At 51.5% G+C, this 18,212-nt stretch overlaps 1 protein-coding gene across 1 annotated transcript in view; it reads left to right on the plus strand.

Annotated features, from left to right (window-relative positions):
* Positions 1–351: 351 nt before the first annotated feature.
* CD276 (CD276 molecule) overlaps positions 352–18,212 on the plus strand; it is a 28,200-nt gene continuing 10,339 nt past the window's right edge. The window contains 3 exon segments of the mRNA XM_026447953.1: positions 352–601; positions 14,752–14,884; positions 18,032–18,212. The exon segment at positions 18,032–18,212 is cut by the window's right edge and continues 404 nt beyond it. Of these exon segments, the coding sequence (XP_026303738.1) occupies positions 14,806–14,884; positions 18,032–18,212 (260 nt within the window). The 5' untranslated portion in view covers positions 352–601; positions 14,752–14,805.

Consider the following 18,212-nt stretch of genomic DNA (forward strand, 5'->3'; position numbering starts at 1 on the left):
GAGGAAAACCAGCTCAGTGGAAAATTGTCCTGCGGTTGGCTCAGGCGCCCACGACACTGTATTTATAGAGAGCTCCCTGCAGCTCTTAATTCCTCGCAGTCGAGTTAACCCTTTCTGGGCTGTGGTGCCAGCATGGTGTGGAGGAAGAACCCAGGACTGGGGTCAGACAGCAGGATTCCAGCGCTGTTCCGCCGCCAGTCGATGACCAGTCAGTCGCCTGTCCCCTCTCGCAGAAAGGAAGATTCAGCTCTTGCAAGTGTGGGAACTGGGTGGGGGATGGGCAGCGCCCTGCTCCCGGAGCCGAGGGTTTTCCCCGCCAGGGTCAGGCCTGGGGGCGGGGCGGGGCGGGGGCCAGGCCGTGTGCTCTGCCCAGCGGGCTGGCTCAGGCCTCTGTCCGCAGCCGCCGCCGCGGGGCCAATCCGGCCTCGGGGACGCACCGGAGCCGCCTTTCCGGGCCCCAGGCGGATTCTCCGGCCCGGCCCGGCCCGCCCCTCGGACTCCCCGGGCCGTCCCCGGCCCTATTCGGGCCAGGCCTCGCTGCTGCGGCGGCGACTGAGCTAGGCTGGGCCGCGTCCCCGAGTCTCAGAGTCGGCGCGGCGCGGTGAGTGCTGGCGTGGCGCGGGCGGCGCGGGGTGGGGCGGCCTTTGTCTGCTGCGGGCCGGGCCCAGAGCCTGCGGAGGTCCGCAAGTTCCCGCGCTGGGCTGCAGGAGCTGAGCCGGGGCGTCTTCCCTCCGGGCTCCGGCTCACCTGCCCTCCCCCGGGTCCGGGCGGTCCCCCGCGCACAGGAGTCCGGGGAACCGCGGGCGCCGCTCCTGCCCTGGGCTGTGGGGCCCGCGGAGAGCTGGGGGCGCCTGGATCCTATCCCGCCCCACTTCCCTCGGCCAGAGAGGGGCCCGGGCGCCGTCGGACCTGCCGACCCCGGAAGCTGCGGACCGGGCCGGGTGGGTGAATGCGCTTTTGGAGGCCCCGGGTCTGGAGCGGGCATGGGGGCAGATCTGTCCGGTGTTGAAGCTTAACGAAGCCGCCGGCCGGGGCTCGGAGGTTAGCGGGGTCTCTCGGGTCCTGCGGAGGAAAACGCCCAGCTCCGGGAGGGGAGCGGCGGGGAGGGAGGGCGAGTGGTTAGGCGGGTCCACTCTGCGGGGCCCAGCAGGGCGAAGGTGTGGGCGACTGGTGCACGTCTACAGGCAGCCGTGGGCAGCATGAGGGGTTAGATTCCGGGAAGGACAGGTAGAGACGGCTGGCAGGGGCCACGGGGTGAGTAGGTGTTGGGGGTGGGGAGGGAACTGGGATGGGCAGTTTGGGCTTGGGAAGCCTCAGGGAGGTGGGGGGTGAGGTGGGATGGAGAGGAGATGCGGGCGACTGTGGAGGGAGGTGGGGACCCCGAGTGGGGGCACACTAGAAGGGAGGGGATTGAATCCCAGCGCCCAGGGCCCTCCCTGCGACCGTTTAGCTAGCGAATTGGCAAGTTTGGCAGCCTAAGGCAGGGGATTTATTTCTAAGCCAAACCTGCCCTAATGAGAAAAGCGTGATGAATGACTCAGATATGGGATCTATCACTGAGGGAAAACATTAAGCAAATAGTAAAGCAAAAAAGATTGTGTGTGTGTGTGTGTGTGTGTGTGGCAGGGTGGGGGGGCTGTTATTTGTCTTAATTTAGAAAAACGATTTACCTTCAAATTGGATGTGGATAATTGTAAATGAGTCTCATCTCTTCATTAAAGCCCCAGGTCCTTTTCTTATAAGCATGTCTTTAGCAGTTAGTTTCTATATTAGAAAGTAATGAAGTTGCTTTGTCTTTAAGGGCGTTCTTTATTTAGTGTGGCCTCCTCTAGTTCCCTCTGGCCTCCCAGAAGTCCCAAGGAAATCTGATGCTGTGCTGCCTTCCTAGTAGTGTGGGGGCCTGCAAATAGGTGGGACAGCTTGAGGCTGAGGGGAATTGAAGTTTAAACTTGAACTGAAAGTCTAAACCTGTCCGATGGGTTGGACTGATCTGAGTGCAGGGCGGGGTGGAGGGCTATGGGGCTGTAGGGTATGAAGTGGCTCATTTCTTGGGAATATTTTGGGTGAGTACATTTTCCTACCCGATGGTAGGCTGGCTGAATGTCTCATGTTCAGATACCTGACAGCTGGGTTGGGTGCTTTAATATTTATGCAAAGGACAGTTATAGAAGTGTGGTCCTTTCAAAGTAGTCCTCTGGGATGTCTGTGTCCTTATTAGGTTGACTTCTGAACCTTCCTGTGGGAATTCCTCCATCCTTAAACTTTGGCCTTCCCTGGAGGAGTACATCTTCATTCTTTGGAGTAGGATTTGAGTTTGACACGGAGCCTGACAATGCTGTTTGGAGTCAGAGATGCAGTGTGATAAGAGAGCCACGAGTTGGAATTCCACAGCACCTAAAGAGACTCCTAGAAAGTGTTGTAGAACAAGTGGCTGGATGGTACTTGGCTGCACATATAGGGTTTGGGGTCTGTGCAGAAAAATGACCAAATCCAACCAGCCTCTGAGATTATGACCACATGGGGGTTGTTAAGCTGTGCATCTGAGTCATAGGGTCAGGGAAAGAGGAAAAATGGCAAGGAGGATGATGTAAGCTTATCCTCTGAGTGGGTGTCGACTTCTCATTGTCCTTTTCCCACATCCCCAGGGCAGGAGTGGTAGGGAAGTCCACCAGCAAAAGGGGGAGGGCACACCCAGGGCCTGGGGGATGGGGAGAGTGGTGAGGACTGGTCCACATGATTTTTGAGAAATTGCCTTTGATCTTGTTGGCTCAGAATGGACCCCACACCTGGAAGGGGGCCACATGTACAGTTATGCAACCCTTGCCTGCCACCCCCAGTTTTGCCGCCCCTGCGGTGTGCCAGATAAGAGCATTGGGTTTTCAGGTTTGGGAGTGGGTAGGGTTGTACTGGAAGCTAAATAGACATTATCTCATGTAATCCTCATAGTAATCCTATGAGGTAGGGTATCATTAACACCGTTGTACAGTTGGGGAAACTGAGCCCCAGAAAGGGCAAGTCACATGCCCAAAGACACACAGCCGGCAAATGGTGGAGCTGGGCTGTTGTCTCCTTCCAGAACTAGCTTTTTCTGCTGCTCTGGAGGTAGGCACAGATTTTACCTCTCTTTCTGGAGCCTGGCAAGATGTGCCAAGGGTCTCCGTAGTAAGCCAGGGAAGACTCATCTTGGGAACCAGAGAAAGGGCATGCCTGACCTGGGTGACCCAGTGACTAGTGGTCTTCACAGCATAGTCAGGGCTTTTGCTGAGAGTTCTTCTCTTCCAGAGCCCTGGCCTTCATCATGCTGGGGCTTCCAGTAGTCCCTCCTCCACCCTCCAGTTCTGACCAGTGCTCCCAGCCAGCTGCGTCCTTTCTTCCTTTCTTTCTCTTTGTGGTCCAGAGAATGAATGCCTGCTCCACACACCTTATGCCATTGGAAATTTGACCTTCGCTAGGCATAGGGAGCATAATCTGCAGGAAGTGGAGTGAGAAGCATTTCTTGCTGGGAGCCTTGGAGCAGGGAGAGATACTGTCTCCGGAAGACAGGGGTCCTAGGTTACCCCAGAGGCAATACAGGCTCCTAGGAACTGGGGCTCCCTTGTGGGAGACTTTGGAATGTGTCCTTGTGAGAATGCTCTGTGCTAAGGGATATGGCAGCAGAAAGGTAGGAGCCCATGGTACTTGGAGCTGTGACCGGACATCTGCGAAGAGGAAGGGGCCGAGAACTACTAGAATGAGTCAGAGCCAGAGTTGGAGTCAGGTTGTGCATTTGCTACTTTGGAGCTGGGGCAGTGGTGGGGCTGTAGGTAAAAAGTGGGGACACAGAAGGAGTAAGGTCCCAGAGACCCAGATGTGTGGCCTGACGGAGGAGGTCTTGGCCAGGGAGAGTGGGGTAGGCGCAAAGTGTTGGCTCAGTGCAGAGGCCTCATCTAGAGACCTTGTCTCCATACTTGCGGCAATATTAACAGCAATAATAATAACTATTACTGCAGTTTTGGTACTGGGCACCTTCCTAAGTCCTCTCTCTCTATTGTTTTATTCTCACAGCAACCCTGTGGGGTAGGGATTGTTACCCCCATTTTAGAGATTTGGAATTGGGTCTCAAATAGGTTAAGTCATTTAAACTTGGTCATGTGTTCAGCAAGGCATCAGTGTCAGGATTTAAACCCAAGGCTGCCTGCTTCTGAGCTCATGCTGTACCCTGGGCAGGCAAGGCAGCCTGATGATTCCATTCAACAAGTGAGGAAGAGAGGAGGGTCAGCTGGCTCTTAGTCACCTCTGCTGGTGGCTGATGATTGAGTGTGGGTCCTTGGGCAGCCGGCCACCACTCTCTGGGTTCAGATTTCCATCTGTACAATGGGCCTGGAGATAGGCACTGGACCAGATGTACCATAAGAGGCCTTCTAGCTCTGAGGTCTGGTGGAGACTGCTACACTCCCAGAGGGGTCTGGCGCTTAGATGGAGAGGGGTTGGCAGAGTTGTTCTGCTAGACTGAGCCTCTTTCAGGGTAGAAACGAAAGGAATTTGGAGGCAAGGAGGCATTTAGGCAGATCACATCTGGAGAAAATGCTCCCTTCCGTGAGTGCAGTCTGGAAAGGTTTTGGGAAAGGACAGGATTTCTGGGTATGTTTAGGTGGGCACCTAGTAGGACTCAGCAGATATTGAGTGAATGCAGATGTGTGTGCTCTGGGCCTGCCAGTGTCTGCCCTCTGATGTGGTCTTGTGTGCTCTCATCCCTTTCCTTCCTCTCCCTGTTCCCCTTGTTGCCATCCCTTCTTTTGACTGGACCTCCTCTGGGCGCAATGTAGCTTTCACTTTTTTCAGGGCTCTGTGCCTACAGTGCGTGTGTATGAGTGTGTGTGTGTGTATACACATTTCCACATGCATGTATAGGTCAGTTTTGCAGCCCCAGCACATGCTTCTAGTTCCAGGGAGACCTTAGCCAGCCCTGATGACATACTACTGTCCTGACTCACACAGAAATAACTTGGAGAGGAAGAACTGATTCCTGCTCTTGGATGGGATCACGGGACTGGGGAGTGGTGCCCAGTGGATATCCTTGAACACAAGAAGCCCAGACTGACTCAGATTATCAGGAAAAACTCAGATTATCAGAAAACAGGGAGGCTGTTGCCAGGGAACTCTAGGGACCCTCCCATGTATTTTCTGAGGCTGCTGCCCATTTATAGAGCACCTAGTATTAACTAAGTCAGTTTTGATAATTTTCCTCATTGAGTCCTATAATCATCCTATGAGGGTAAGGTTTATAATCCCCATTTTACAGATGAGCAAACTGAGGCCCAGAGAGGATATTTTCATAAAGTTTCATTATTAGGAAGTGACAGAGTCTGGATTTCAACCTGTCTCTCCAACTCCAAAGTCATCTTCCTAAACACTAGCGCTAACTTCTTCCATGAAGCTTCTTGCAATTACACCAGCCCAGCATGTGATATGGTCACAGCATGGGATGGTGGTCAGGGCCCTTTGCTGATTGATGAGATGAAGACCCAGAAAGGCAAGGGGGTTTGCCCTAGGAAGCCTGGCAAGTGAGTGATAGAGCCTGGTCTAAAGTCCAGTATATCTCTCTTGTTGCTGTTTTCCTTTTTTCTTTTGTTAATTTCCACAAGAATTTACATATCTATAGTTAAAAACAGAGAAGTGCATCAAGTAGAAAACAGTAGCAAACTCTCACCCTTATTCCCACACATCAGAGTTGCATTCACTCTCAGGCATCCAAATCCTTTCCCCATATACAAACGTCCATCCATCCATATATCCATCCATCTCTCTGTCTAAACACACATGCATTCTTTCATTCACTCATTGAATAGTGCATTGAGAACCCATTATATGCCAAGCCATTGCTAGAATTAAGGATGTAATAGTTAAATAAAGCAGATGTGGTTCCTTCTTAGGGAGGTTCCCGTATATCATGAAGAAAACAGATTGGGTGCAATGAGTAACAGGCTCCTTAGAGTGGCAGATCTCTTACCTGGCTTTTCTGTCAAGGTGACCCTTAGAATATGGAGGTGTTACCTTTTATCTTAGTCCATGTTTTACTGCTATAACAGAATACCACAGCCTGGGTAATACATAAAGAAAAAAGTTTATTTGACTTGTAGTTCTGGAGACTGGGAAGTCCAAGAGCATGGTGCTGGCATCTGGTGAGGGCCTTCTTGCTGCATTATCCTATTGTGGAAGGGCATGTGAGCGTGTGGGACAGTATGGGGGCAGCACTTATTCTTTTATCAGGAACCCACTTTTCCTGTGATAACAGCATTAATCTCTTCACTTCTTACAGGCCCCACCTCTTAATACTGTTACAGTGGCAATTAAATTTCAACATGAGTTTTAAAGGAGACATTCAAATCATAGCACCCACGTCATCTAGGAAGAAGGAACTGTGTTTGCAGCAACTCTGTGAGGCAGGAAAGGGAGTCCTATGTTGTAGAAACTGGAAGCAGCCCACTGTGGTGAGGGGCAAGTAGAAAGAGGTGAGGCTGGGCAGGTGGGCAGGGCCAGGGCAGATGGGGCTCTGTAGGCTATGGAGGAGCTGAGATCTTATCACAAAGAAAGTGAACAGCCCTAGGATTAACTATTGAAGGCACTGACATAATATGACTTATGTTTTTATATTAATAGCAATTATTCTGGCTGTTGTATAGAGTATAGATTGGAGAACAAAATTGGGTGGGGGAACTAGAAAAGGTAAACAGACTGGTGAAGAGGCTTCTATAGTTATCCAGGCAAGAGATGATGGTGACTTAGAAGACCAGGAAGAGAAGCAGGGGTGGAGAGAAACGGAGATAGGGAAGATATAGCAGACACATTTGAGGAGTCCTTCAGTTACAGATAATAGAAAACTAGCTCAAGCACATTTAAGAAAAAAAAAAAAAAAAGACTGGTTCAAGTACCTAGGCAGTCTATGTGTGCAGCTTGCTTCAGGGCTTAAATGATGGTTTTAGGGCTCTGTATCCTTCTAGCTTCCATCTCTGCCTCTGTTCATTTGTTTGGATCAATTCTTTAGATTGTTGGTAGCAGATAGATTTATTGCTAACAGTCCCAGACCGTATCCTTCTTAGCAATCTCAGCAAGAAAGAGACTTTTTTGATGGCTGCTGCAGCAAGGCTCTGGGGAAGTCTCTGACTGGGTGTGGCTTGGCTTACAGCTCATTCTCCAACTAATCACTGAGTAGGGGCAGGTTACAATGAGCCAGGTCTTATAACATGCTCAGGCCCTTAGCTGGGAGGACAGCTCCACCAGTACAGCGTGGACTGGGCTCCCTGCAGGAGTGTGGAGCCTTGCTACCAGAAGGGGCCAGCATAGACCAAGAGAAGGGCACTGTAGAATAAAGGACATGGAGCGAAATAACTGTTAAGACTAGCTACCAAGGACAGATAATCTGCTCAGCATTGAATTTGCCTCTTTGTCAAGGAAACAAGGAGCAGAAGATGCTAAGAAGGAATTGAAGTTTAGGCCAAGTTGGGAGGTGCTCATCTGTTTTAATTGGATTTGTCTTGCCCCTGGGATTGCCTGTCCTGGTATAGGGTAAACTTGGAGATCTTTGAGAAGCTGGAGTATCTTTGAGAAGCTGTCAGGGATATTTCAGGCCAGTCTAGGGTAGAAGAGGGTTGGAGATGTGGGTCGCAGTATTCCACAGTTTCCTGCTGTGCACAGATTCAATCCAGATTCCTCATCTACCTCCCTCACTACCTCCCTTGCTTTCTCTCCGGAGTCTCAGCCTCTCCTGGAGTCCCATCTTCCCAGAATATGCTGTGGACATCTCCTCTTCTGGAACCAATGAGCAAGTGAGCACTTGAAGAAGAGCCCACTAGTAGGCACTTGCATGGCTTCACTGGGGTTTTGCAAATGCACTTCTTTTCTTTTTCTTCTCTATTTTATTGGTCCCCAGCCAGAAGCAGTTTTTTTTTTGAGACAGAGTCTCGCTCTGTCGTCCAGGCTGGAGTGCAATGGTGCGATCTCGGCTCACTGCAACCTCTGCCTCCTGGGTTCACACCATTCTCCTGCCTCAGCCTCCCGAATAGCTAGCCACCACACCTGGCTAATTTTTTTGTATTTTTAGTAGAGACGAGATTTCACTGTGTTAGCCAGGATGGTCTCGATCTGTTGACCTCGTTATCCACCTGTCTCGGCCTCCCAAAGTGCTGGGATTACAGGCGTGGAACTACCGCACCTGGCCGCAGTGAAGCTTCTCATGACAGCCCTGGGGATGAGATGGGTAGATGGGAGCTGGGTAGCAGCACAGGTAGGCACACTCCTCACCCCAGTGTACTGAATGGTGGGTGGACATTGATCCAGGGACAGATGGTGCTGTGGGCTTTCCTATTCCTGTCCTCTCTCTGAGGACCTTGATGACACCCAAACACAAACAGAGAGAGGAGAGTAACCTTTTCAGATGTTATTCATTCATTCTTTTTTTAATCCACCAACAAATTATCGAGCATTGTCTATGCACCAGGAACGGTCAAAAGAGTACTTCAAAAGATCACGACAGGGCTACACAGCATTGTAAATATAGTTAATGCTGCCAACTTACACACTTAAACCTGGATAAAATGGCCAACTTCATGTTACATATATTTTACGACAGTGAAAAAAATGTTGTGGCAGTTGGAGGAATGGACTCAGTTTAACTGGGTGAAATGGAATAGTAACAAATGAAATATCACATAAAGCTCCACCCCATTCTCAACGCCATCAGAAGAGGTTGGCAGAGGTGTGGATTAGCAGCAATGAGTGTGAGTGACTTCTCATGGTTGGCTGCAGATTTGATAGTCGGTTATTTTGGGTTATTTTGGTGAATAGTGTGACATGGCCGCTCAATGGTGACTTCGTCAAGGAAGATCAAATATGTGCAGGGCTGTGATAAGGAAAGGGGCAGACTTGTTCTGTGTGGTCCAAGGGGTCAGATGAGGACTGTTGTGGGCTGTATTGGCAGATAAATTTGGGCTCAGTGTAAGGTAGAGCTTCTCATCGATGAACTCTGTCCAGAAGCAAGTGGATAGCCCATGGAGGCCATGGGTGCCCCTCACAGGGGAAGGCAAACAGATTGTGTGTATGTGGGGAGGCGGGGGGGGGGGGGGCAGAGAGAGGTGCCCTGTTCTGATACTTGACCATTAATTTCTGCAGTTTCCCCAGAACTTGTTCTCATGGCATCATCTCCTCAGTGACCCCACCTTTGGCTCTGTCACCACCATTGCATGAATGACTGCCCTGTCCTTCTGTTCTGAGCTGCAGCTGGGTGTGTCTGGGAGTCTGTAGGACATTTTGGTGTGGATGATCCATAGCTCGAGCTCACTAGGAGCTGATCTCCCCCCTCCACATGCTTCATTTCCAGGTCTCCCCATCTTGTTATGGGTGTCCATGTTTGCCCATTGCTCAAGCCTTCAGTGCCCCCTTCACACCTCCAGCCCGTCCCTCAATACAAATAGTCCCCAAGCCTGGTCACTTCTACCCTTGACATTTGTCCAAAGCTGGGCTCATGCATCACTCAGTGACTCTGATGAGACAGTCTCCTGTTTGTGTTTTGAGATACCTATTTTAGATGTGGTTTCCTTTTGTGGCTCTAAGCAGTGGCAATGCTCATGGGGTAGGGAGAGGGGGAAGAGAAGGAGAAAGCAAGGGTGGGATGCCTCCTTCGTTAGTTCAGATGCTATAAGAAAGACTCAAAATAGCAGTGACTTATGCTGGAAGAGATGTTTATTTCTCATCCATGTGACCATATGGGTATATCCAGGGCTGATACTACAGTCCCTCAGGGTTCTTCTGCCTGCTGCTCTGCCGTCCTCAGGGTATATTGCCTTTGGCAGTACGATCGCCACACACACCAATCTGTGTTCCAGCCAGTGGGAAGGGGGAGGGGCAAGGGAGGCGAGGGCGTGCTTCTCTCTTTAAGGGCATGATCCAGAAGTTGTACACACCAGTGTACATATTACATGGCCACACTCAGCTGCAAGTAAGGCTGGGATCTACAGTCGTTAGCTGAGTGGCCCTGTGCCTAACTAAAAATGCTATGGAAGACGGGGAGAGCTGGGTGTGGTGGCAGCACCTGTAGTCCCTGCTGCTTGGGAGGCTGAGGCAGGAGGATCACTTGAGCCCGGGAGTTCAAGGGTGCAGTGGGTTCTGATTGCACCACTGAACTATGATGGTACTGCTCTAGCCTGGGTGACAGAGCGGGACCCTGTCTCTTAAAAATAAAAGGGAGAAAATGGGTGTAAGTGGATAACAACTAGCAATTTCTGCCACAGTCACTTTGTGCATTTTAAGTGTGAACTGCGTGGCTGTGAATTGGCTAAACCTTAAGGATATAGTCCCTGAAAGTGTCAAATACTGATCAAGTTCCACCAGAATCCACAAAGCTTTTCTTTTATAGGTAGGAACACTGAGCTCAGAGAAGAGAAGTCGCCTAGTTAAGATTGCATAACAAAGTGTCAGAGCTGGGACCAGAACCCCAAACTCTGGGCTCATTTTCTAGAATTCCAAGGAGATCTGGCTGAGAGGCAGACAGGCAGTGTCAGGAGGAGGGGTCTCTGGAGTTCAGGAAAAGGCTACCTTTCCCAGTGTGGCTACCTGGGGAGCTGCTCATGACTTTTCAGGGATCACCTTTGGGGTTATGCCTTTGAGGTGCCTCCAAGTCACCCTGACTATATCATAAATAGTATACTATACCGAACTGCAGTGATCTACCCACATGTCCCTCTTCCCTATTAGAATCTGCTCCTTGAGGACAGATGCGTAGCTTAGTCATCTCTGCCACTAGTACTTCCCTACCAGGAACTCCGTAAGTAGAGAAATGAATTACTAAAGATATGAATACATGTAGATTCAAGGACTCCTTCAGTTGCAGACAATAGAAACTTAGCTCAAACTGTTTTAAGGAAAAAAATGGTAGGCTCAAATATCTGGGCAGTCTAGGTCTGCAGCTTGCTTCAGGCATAGCTGGATCCAGGGACTTGTCTGACATTTTCAGAACTCTGTGTCTCTCTGACCCTTTTTGTCGTCTTTGTGGGAAGCATTGCCCAAGGAGCCCCTGCGGGGACTGGGAGGAAGTAGGAGGTTAGGAGGAAGTGGAGTGATGTGGGTGATTATGGTGGGGGCAAGGAGACCCTCTTGGGCATCCCCAGGCCCAGGGCATTTTGGCCCCGAGCCCAGGTGCAGTCTGGATTTGTTGTTGTAGCTTTCTGAGGGCACATCTTTTGGGTCATCTCTTGGGAGCCTCCCTATGGCCCTGCTTCTGCAGGGTTGGATGCCCTTGCTGTACCTTAGGCTGAGGACAGCCTGAGCGCTCGCTCCTGCTGCTCTGTGAAAGCCCAAGGTGCTCTGTGGTTTTGGTATAGAGCAGGAAGGAGGAGGAGCAGGAGTGGGTGCTGGCGGGTGACTGACGTGGAGGGGTGGCACATGCTGACTCCAGGGCAGGTCCTGGCTGGGGATGAGATTCCCCTTTGTGGAAAACATTGTTGTGGGGATGGGGTACACAGGCAGCATGAGGCCTGCGTGGCTGCACGTGGCTCTGGGTTCTGGGATGCCCAGCTCTGTGTTCCCAGGCCACTCTCTCATTATCCAGGAGCACTTCCTTTCTGAGCTCTGTCTTTGTCTCCTGTCTTCAGCTCCTTCAGGCCCAGCTGTCAGGATAGGGGTCTCTGGGTGCCGTGGACTCCTCTGGTCTCTTTGCTTCTGGGCTGTCAAACTCCTTCTCTCCAGGGCAGGTTTCCAGGATCCAGAGTCTAGCAAAGCAATGAGAGGGAGCAAGTCCAGGCCCAGCCCTGGAAGTTCCTCATCTTCCCTCTGGAGGGAAGGGGCAGCTTGGCCCTGGGAGAGCCTGGGTAGGTCCGATCAGGGGAGGTGCCCTCTGCTCCCTGCACCTGCCCAGAGTAGCAGGAATTAGCCTGATATATGAAGGAGACAGTTATACGAAGGGTCTTGAGTGCCAGGCAGAGGAATGGGGTCTGACTTCTGTAGTGAATGGGGAGCCATGGGAGGTTCTTGAGAGGGGAGGGACATGAGCAGATTCCTGTCTTAGGTCCTAAGAGAAGGCACCTTAGAGAATGGGGCTGGCAGGGAAAGAGAGGAGCAAGCAGGGCCAGTGAGGAGGGTGCTGGGTCAGGGTGGGAGACGGAAGCTTGAGAAGCAGTGTGGAGAGTGAGGGAGGTGGTCCAGGAAGAACCCACAGGCCTTGGTTCTGTCTGGGGGTAAAGAGAGGAAGGGAGATGTGGAATCTGGGCGTCCATTCATCCTTAGCCCTGGTGTTTCCCGCAGGGGGTGGGCAGGTTGTGCAGGCAGCTGCCGGCTGGATCTTCCTGTGGGCCTCAGGGTGGCCCTTGTAGGGCAGGATGTGGTGCCTGCCAAAGGTGCTTTATGAATGGAGCCCGGGAAGACTGCTGACTCAGCAGGCGGCAAGGCTTTGAGGCCGGAAGCGTCTGGAAAGGAAGTGGCTGCTCAGGGCTTCCCCACTGTAGACAGCTGGGAGAGAAGGGGGGCTGGCCAGGATGCACATGGTTTGGCTGAGGGACTCCCTCGGCCCAGCTGCTGGGGGTGTGTGTGTGTAGGAGTGGAGGGTGGTGGGGGGCGGGTGTGCCTGGCTGGGACTGGAAGGATTGAGGCTGGGCGCCTGGGATGGAATTGAGGCTAGCAGCTGTTAATGAGGTTTGCTCTGCGGAAGGGCGGAAAGGTGTAGCAGAATTGGACTCTTTTCAGCTGTGCTGACTGGCAAATTATTTGACATTAACAAAGTCACTTATCTGGGCTTTATTTATTTATTTATTTTTTTGAGATGGAGTCTTGCTCTATTGCCAGGCTAGAGTGCAGTGGTGCGATCTCCGCTCAGTACAACCTCTGCCTCCTGGGTTCAAGCAGTTCTTTTGCCTCAGCCTCCTGAGTAGCTGGGATTACAGGCCTACGCCACCACGCCCAGCTAATTTTTATATTTTTAGTAGACATGAGGTTTCACCGTGTTGGTCAGGCTGGTCTCAAACTCCTGACCTCGTGATCTGCCCACCTCAGCCTCCCAAAGTGCTGGGATTACAGGCGTGAGCCACAGCACCCGGCCATGGGCTTTGATTTTTTAAAGTCCTGCAAAAATAGGACCAAGTGGTACAGCCTATCTCCCAGGGTGTTAGGAGGACGTGAAATCATTTCTATTCTTGTTGATCAGTATTGGTTGACATAGCTGTGGCTTGATCAGGACACGGCACGAATGTTTAGGCAGCAGCTGTCAGACTCAGGGAAGAGGTGTGTGCAGCCTGGAGGGTGGCTGGGATTGGGAGCAGGGCTGGACTTAGGGATGTCCGCTCTTCCCATCCCTAGCTCAGGCCTGACCTGCAGCCACAGACCTGCCTCTTACTCAGTCCTGACTCCAGCCTTGGGGTCATCCCCATTCCTCGCCTCTTCCACTTCTGATCTGTCTTGGTCACTCAATACAGATATATTAAGCTATCAAATGTTCTCTCTCTGCATTAGGAGGCGACACCTAGTCGCCTCCTAAAACTCTGTCCTAGAAGCTTCTTTGCAAATACTGCTGACTTCACACAAGCTATACTGAACCCTTCCATTTTCTCTGCCTCAGTGAATGCTCCACCCTGTCACTGAGACTCGAAACCACAGCCAGCCTGACTGCTCTTTCTCTCTACCCAAGTCCTCAAATGCTGTCACTTTTACCCAGACATGCTTTGTCTCTTCTGTCTGCCCCCTCATTTATTCCACTACTATCCCTTCCTACAGGGATGGCTATAATAGCCTCTTTTTTTTATTTTTATTTTTTGAGATTGACTCTCACTCTGTCACCCAGTCTGGAGTGCCGTGGCGCAATCTCGGCTCACTGCAACCTCTGCCTCCTGGGTTCAAGCGATTCTCCTGCCTCACCCTCCCAAACAGCTGGGATTACAGGTGCCCACCACCATACCCAGCTAATTATTTGTATTTTTAGTAGAGATGGGGTTTCACCATGTTCAGACTGGTCACAAACTCCTGACTTCAAGTGATCCGCCTGCCTCAGCCTCCCAAAGTGCTGGGATTACAGGCATAAGCCAACACACTCAGCCTGAAATAGCCTCTTAACTGGCCTGTCCCTTGCCCTGATACAATCCAGTCTGTGCCGAGGAGCTAGAGTGAGTTTTAAGCATTGTTACCTAGATTATGCGTGATTAAAACGCTCCCCAGTGATTCCCATTACTCATAGAAAAAACTAAATTCCTCACTAGTCTCTCAAAGCCCTGCTTGATCTGGCTGAAACACACCCTCGCATCAGATGTGAGGTGGAGGTGCTATCAGATTAATTTTCATGAAGCTCAGCTCTGACCATGTATTTCCCGTATTCAGGAAGCTTCAGTGGCTCCCAGCTGCCTTTAGGATACAGTTCACACCTGTCAGCCCATCTCTAAGTCTGGCCCCGACAGGAGCTCCTGCTCTGCCCTACCAGCTACTGCCAAATTAATCTGCACACATCCTAGCCCCAGAGCAAGCCAACCTTGCCTTCACCTGCTGCCTTGCCTCTTCTTCCTTATATCTGGATACATCTTAGCTGAAAGGGTCCCAGCTGCCCCCTGCCCCATCTTCCCTGTCAAGCCTCCCCAGGGACTCCCTGCCAAGCATCTCAGCAGGGGGCCCTGTGGGGTATGGGAATGAAGACCTCCCAGTGGGCAGTTGCAGCCTTCCCCACTCTGGTCCAGGAGAGATGAGGCGAGAGACGGTCTGGGGAGAACCTTTGGAGACAAAGGCCTTGCATCCTCTTCCTCCCAGGCAGGGGCAGCCTTCCACCACCGGGAGCCCAGCTGTCAGCTGTCTCACAGGAAGATGCTGCATCGGCGGGGCAGCCCTGGCATGGGTGTGCACGTGGGTGCAGCCCTGGGAGCACTGTGGTTCTGCCTCACAGGTGAGGGTAGCAGCATGGGGACTGGAGGGGAGGGACAGTGATTGTGGCAGTTGGGGAGGGGGTGCCCACGCCTATCAGGGGTCCTGCCAAGCCAGCTCTGGCTAGCAGGGCCATACCTTACTTCCACCTGTGGGATCCAGTAGGCAACTCACTTTACTGTTCTTAGCCTCCATTTCCTTGTCTGTAAAATGGGAACATGAGTGCTAAACGTGATCGTGTTGTTTCTTGAATACACTGTGTGTGCCCCCTCCCAGGACCTTTCCACTCGCTTTTTCCTCTGCCTGGAACTTTCTGCCCCTAAACGTCTGTATGACAGGATCCCATATTTTGTTGAGGTCTTTGCTTAGTGTCACCTCCTCTCAAGGCTCTCCTGGCTCCCTTGTATAAAATAGCACACTGCCGCTCCTCCCTCCCGATCCCTGGCCTCCCTGCATTATTCTGCCTAGATTCGCCCCCACCTGGCATTTTCTTGCTTCCTCCCTGTTCAAAGAGCAGGGTCCATCCCAGGGCCAGGGCGGCTGCTGCATAGTAGGTGCCCAATAACTGTGTAGAATAAACGATGTGACTCTCCCCACACAGTGCACTCAATAATAATAGCTATTTTAATAATATCCTGACCGCATTTCAAATTCTCATCAGCATCTCTGCTCTGAGACAGCGTCCTCTGTGGGGAAGACGAAGCTGAGTGTCTGGCGCCATCTTGTGGCCGTAAAGAAGTGGTGCCTGTCTCTACCCATGGCTGCTCTGATTTCTCTAGAGCAAGAAAGGGTTTTGTCTGGGTGACTTACCAGGTTTCATTCCCCCAAATGTCCCCTCCAAGGGACACTCTGGTCCGACTGACAGGGCATGAGAACTGGCCTGGGGCACCAGGGGTTTCAGCAAGAGATCCAAGGCTGGCTTAAGAACTTTAGAGATCTCAGCCGGGCGCGGTGGCTCACGCCTGTAATCCCAGCACTTTGGGAGGCGGAGGCGGGCGGATCACGAGGTCAGGAGGTCGAGACCACGGCGAAACCCCGTCTCTACTAAAAATACAAAAAAATTAGCCGGGCGCGGTGGCGGGTGCCTGTAGTCCCAGCTACTCAGGAGGCTGAGGCAGGAGAATGGCGTGAACCCAGGAGGCGGAGCTTGCAGCGAGCCAAGATGGCGCCACTGCACTCCAGCCTGGGCGACAGAGCAAGACTTGGTCTCAAAAAAAAAAAAAAAAACAAAAACTTTAGAGATCTCTAGGTACTGCGAAGCTTATGATACTGAGTATGATCCACAATAAAAATAATAACCATAAAGTCAATGTTATTTTTCTAAATGCAGGAAACCTTTAACGAGTGCTGTATTCAATTGGCGTTGTTTCAAGGCTGATCTTCACACATTTTGAGTGTGCCTGTTTTACTAGTGCTCGAAGCACACAATCTAACCATTACCCAAGAATGGTAGTGCCAGGGTGGGGGTCTCGCTTCCCCAAAAGAAAGGCTATCAGGACCCCTGCCTAACTATCCAGGGCTCTAGAAGAAGAGCTAGTATGAAGACAGAGGTGACTGGGTGGGGAGGCTGCGGGGTAACTCCACAGGATAGAGGGCAGGGATGGGATCAAGGACCCTGCCCAGGGGCTTTTTGCTGGAGGCTCTGGCTCTGGACATGACCTGGCCCTGTCTCTGAAAGTGGAGTTGACTCTGGACAGCTGGGATGCCTGTTCCAGCTTTCCTCCTCCTCTCCATGCTCCCCCTTTTCCCCCCCCTCCTCCCCCTCTTCCCCCCCCCCCCCCCCCCTTTGTTCTTTTTTTTTTTTTTCTTTTTTTTTTTTTTTTTTTTTTGAGATGGGGTCTTGCTCTGTTGCCGAGGATGGAGTGCAGTAGTGGTGTGATCTTAGCTCACTGCAACCTCCACCTCCCGGGTTCAAGCAATTCTCCTGCCTCAGCCTCCCGAGTAGCTGGGATTACAGGTGTGCACTGCCACACTTGGCTAATTTTTTGTATTTTTTAGTAGAGACGGGGTTTCACCATATCTGCCAGGCTGGTCTTGAACTCCTGACCTCAGATGATCCACCTGCCTCAGCCTCCTGCACCGGGCCTTTTCCCCTTCTAACTCGTCAGCAAGTCCTGTTGATTCTCCCTCCTAAATTAACTTTGAATCTGCTCCCCTCTCTTCCTCTCTACTGCCACCCTTTGAAGCCACACCACCCGCACCTCTTACAGGGATGGCTGAAATAGCCCCTAACTGGCTTCCCCTCTGCCCTGCCACAGTCCAGTCTCCACAGAGGAGCTAGAGTGACTTTTAAGCATTGCTACTCAGATTATGCATGATTAAAACACTCCCCAGTGATTCCCGTTACTCATAGAAAAACTTAGATTCCTCACTGGTTTCTCCAAGTCATCTTTGGTCTGGGTGGGACATGCCCTCCCATCAGATGCATCTGCCACACGGGACACTCCCTGATACTTTCACACAGCAAGGCCAGTCTTGCCTCAGGGCCTTCCACCGGCTGTTTCCTCTACGGGGTTTTCTGTATGTCAGCTCTTTTTCGTTCCTTGTAAATTTCAGCTTAATCGCTTTAAAGATCACGTGCCTCACCACTGTATTTAAAGGTACAGGTGTTCTCTCTTGTATAAAAACAAATCGTGTTTCTTTAGGAAAAGGGGAAAAAAAAGCACTTGTGATTCTCTCTCCTCCAGAGAAAACCACTATTGACATTTTTGGTGGATACGGTTTTGGACTCCCCAGTTTATAAAATTACGCTCATGGGGAAATGCACATGGCGCAGGCAGGTGTAAAGTACCTGCCAGATTTTTGAAAAGCTGTTGCTTCACTTGCTAACCTGCTGGCTTCTTTTCTTCACATACCTTAGTCACATGCTGATGAGAATCTGTGTGCCCGTTTGTCCCTCTCTCCCATTAAAATGTAACTTCTGTGGGTGTGTGACCTTAGTGTTGCTCTCTGTTGCATTTCTGACTCTTATGCTTGACACCTGCAGGTGCTCACTATATTCTTGACTGAATGAGGCCCTGAGACAATAAATTACTTTGGGTCTCAGGCCTAAAAGGAGGGGTGGATAGAGCCTGGGTTTAGCGGGACAAGGAGGGGGACTAGGGAGGCCCAGAGAGTTCCCACCCATCCTCAGTCCCCCTTTTATGTCCCCCACTTCCCCTGCCCCCAGGAGCCCTGGAGGTCCAGGTCCCTGAGGACCCTGTGGTGGCACTGGTGGGCACCGATGCCACCCTGCGCTGCTCCTTCTCCCCTGAGCCTGGCTTTAGCCTGGCACAGCTTAACCTCATCTGGCAGCTGACAGACACCAAACAGCTGGTGCACAGTTTCACCGAGGGCCGGGACCAGGGCAG

This window comes from Piliocolobus tephrosceles, chromosome 6, assembly GCF_002776525.5.
Source record: "Piliocolobus tephrosceles isolate RC106 chromosome 6, ASM277652v3, whole genome shotgun sequence".
Taxonomy (NCBI): domain Eukaryota; kingdom Metazoa; phylum Chordata; class Mammalia; order Primates; family Cercopithecidae; genus Piliocolobus; species Piliocolobus tephrosceles.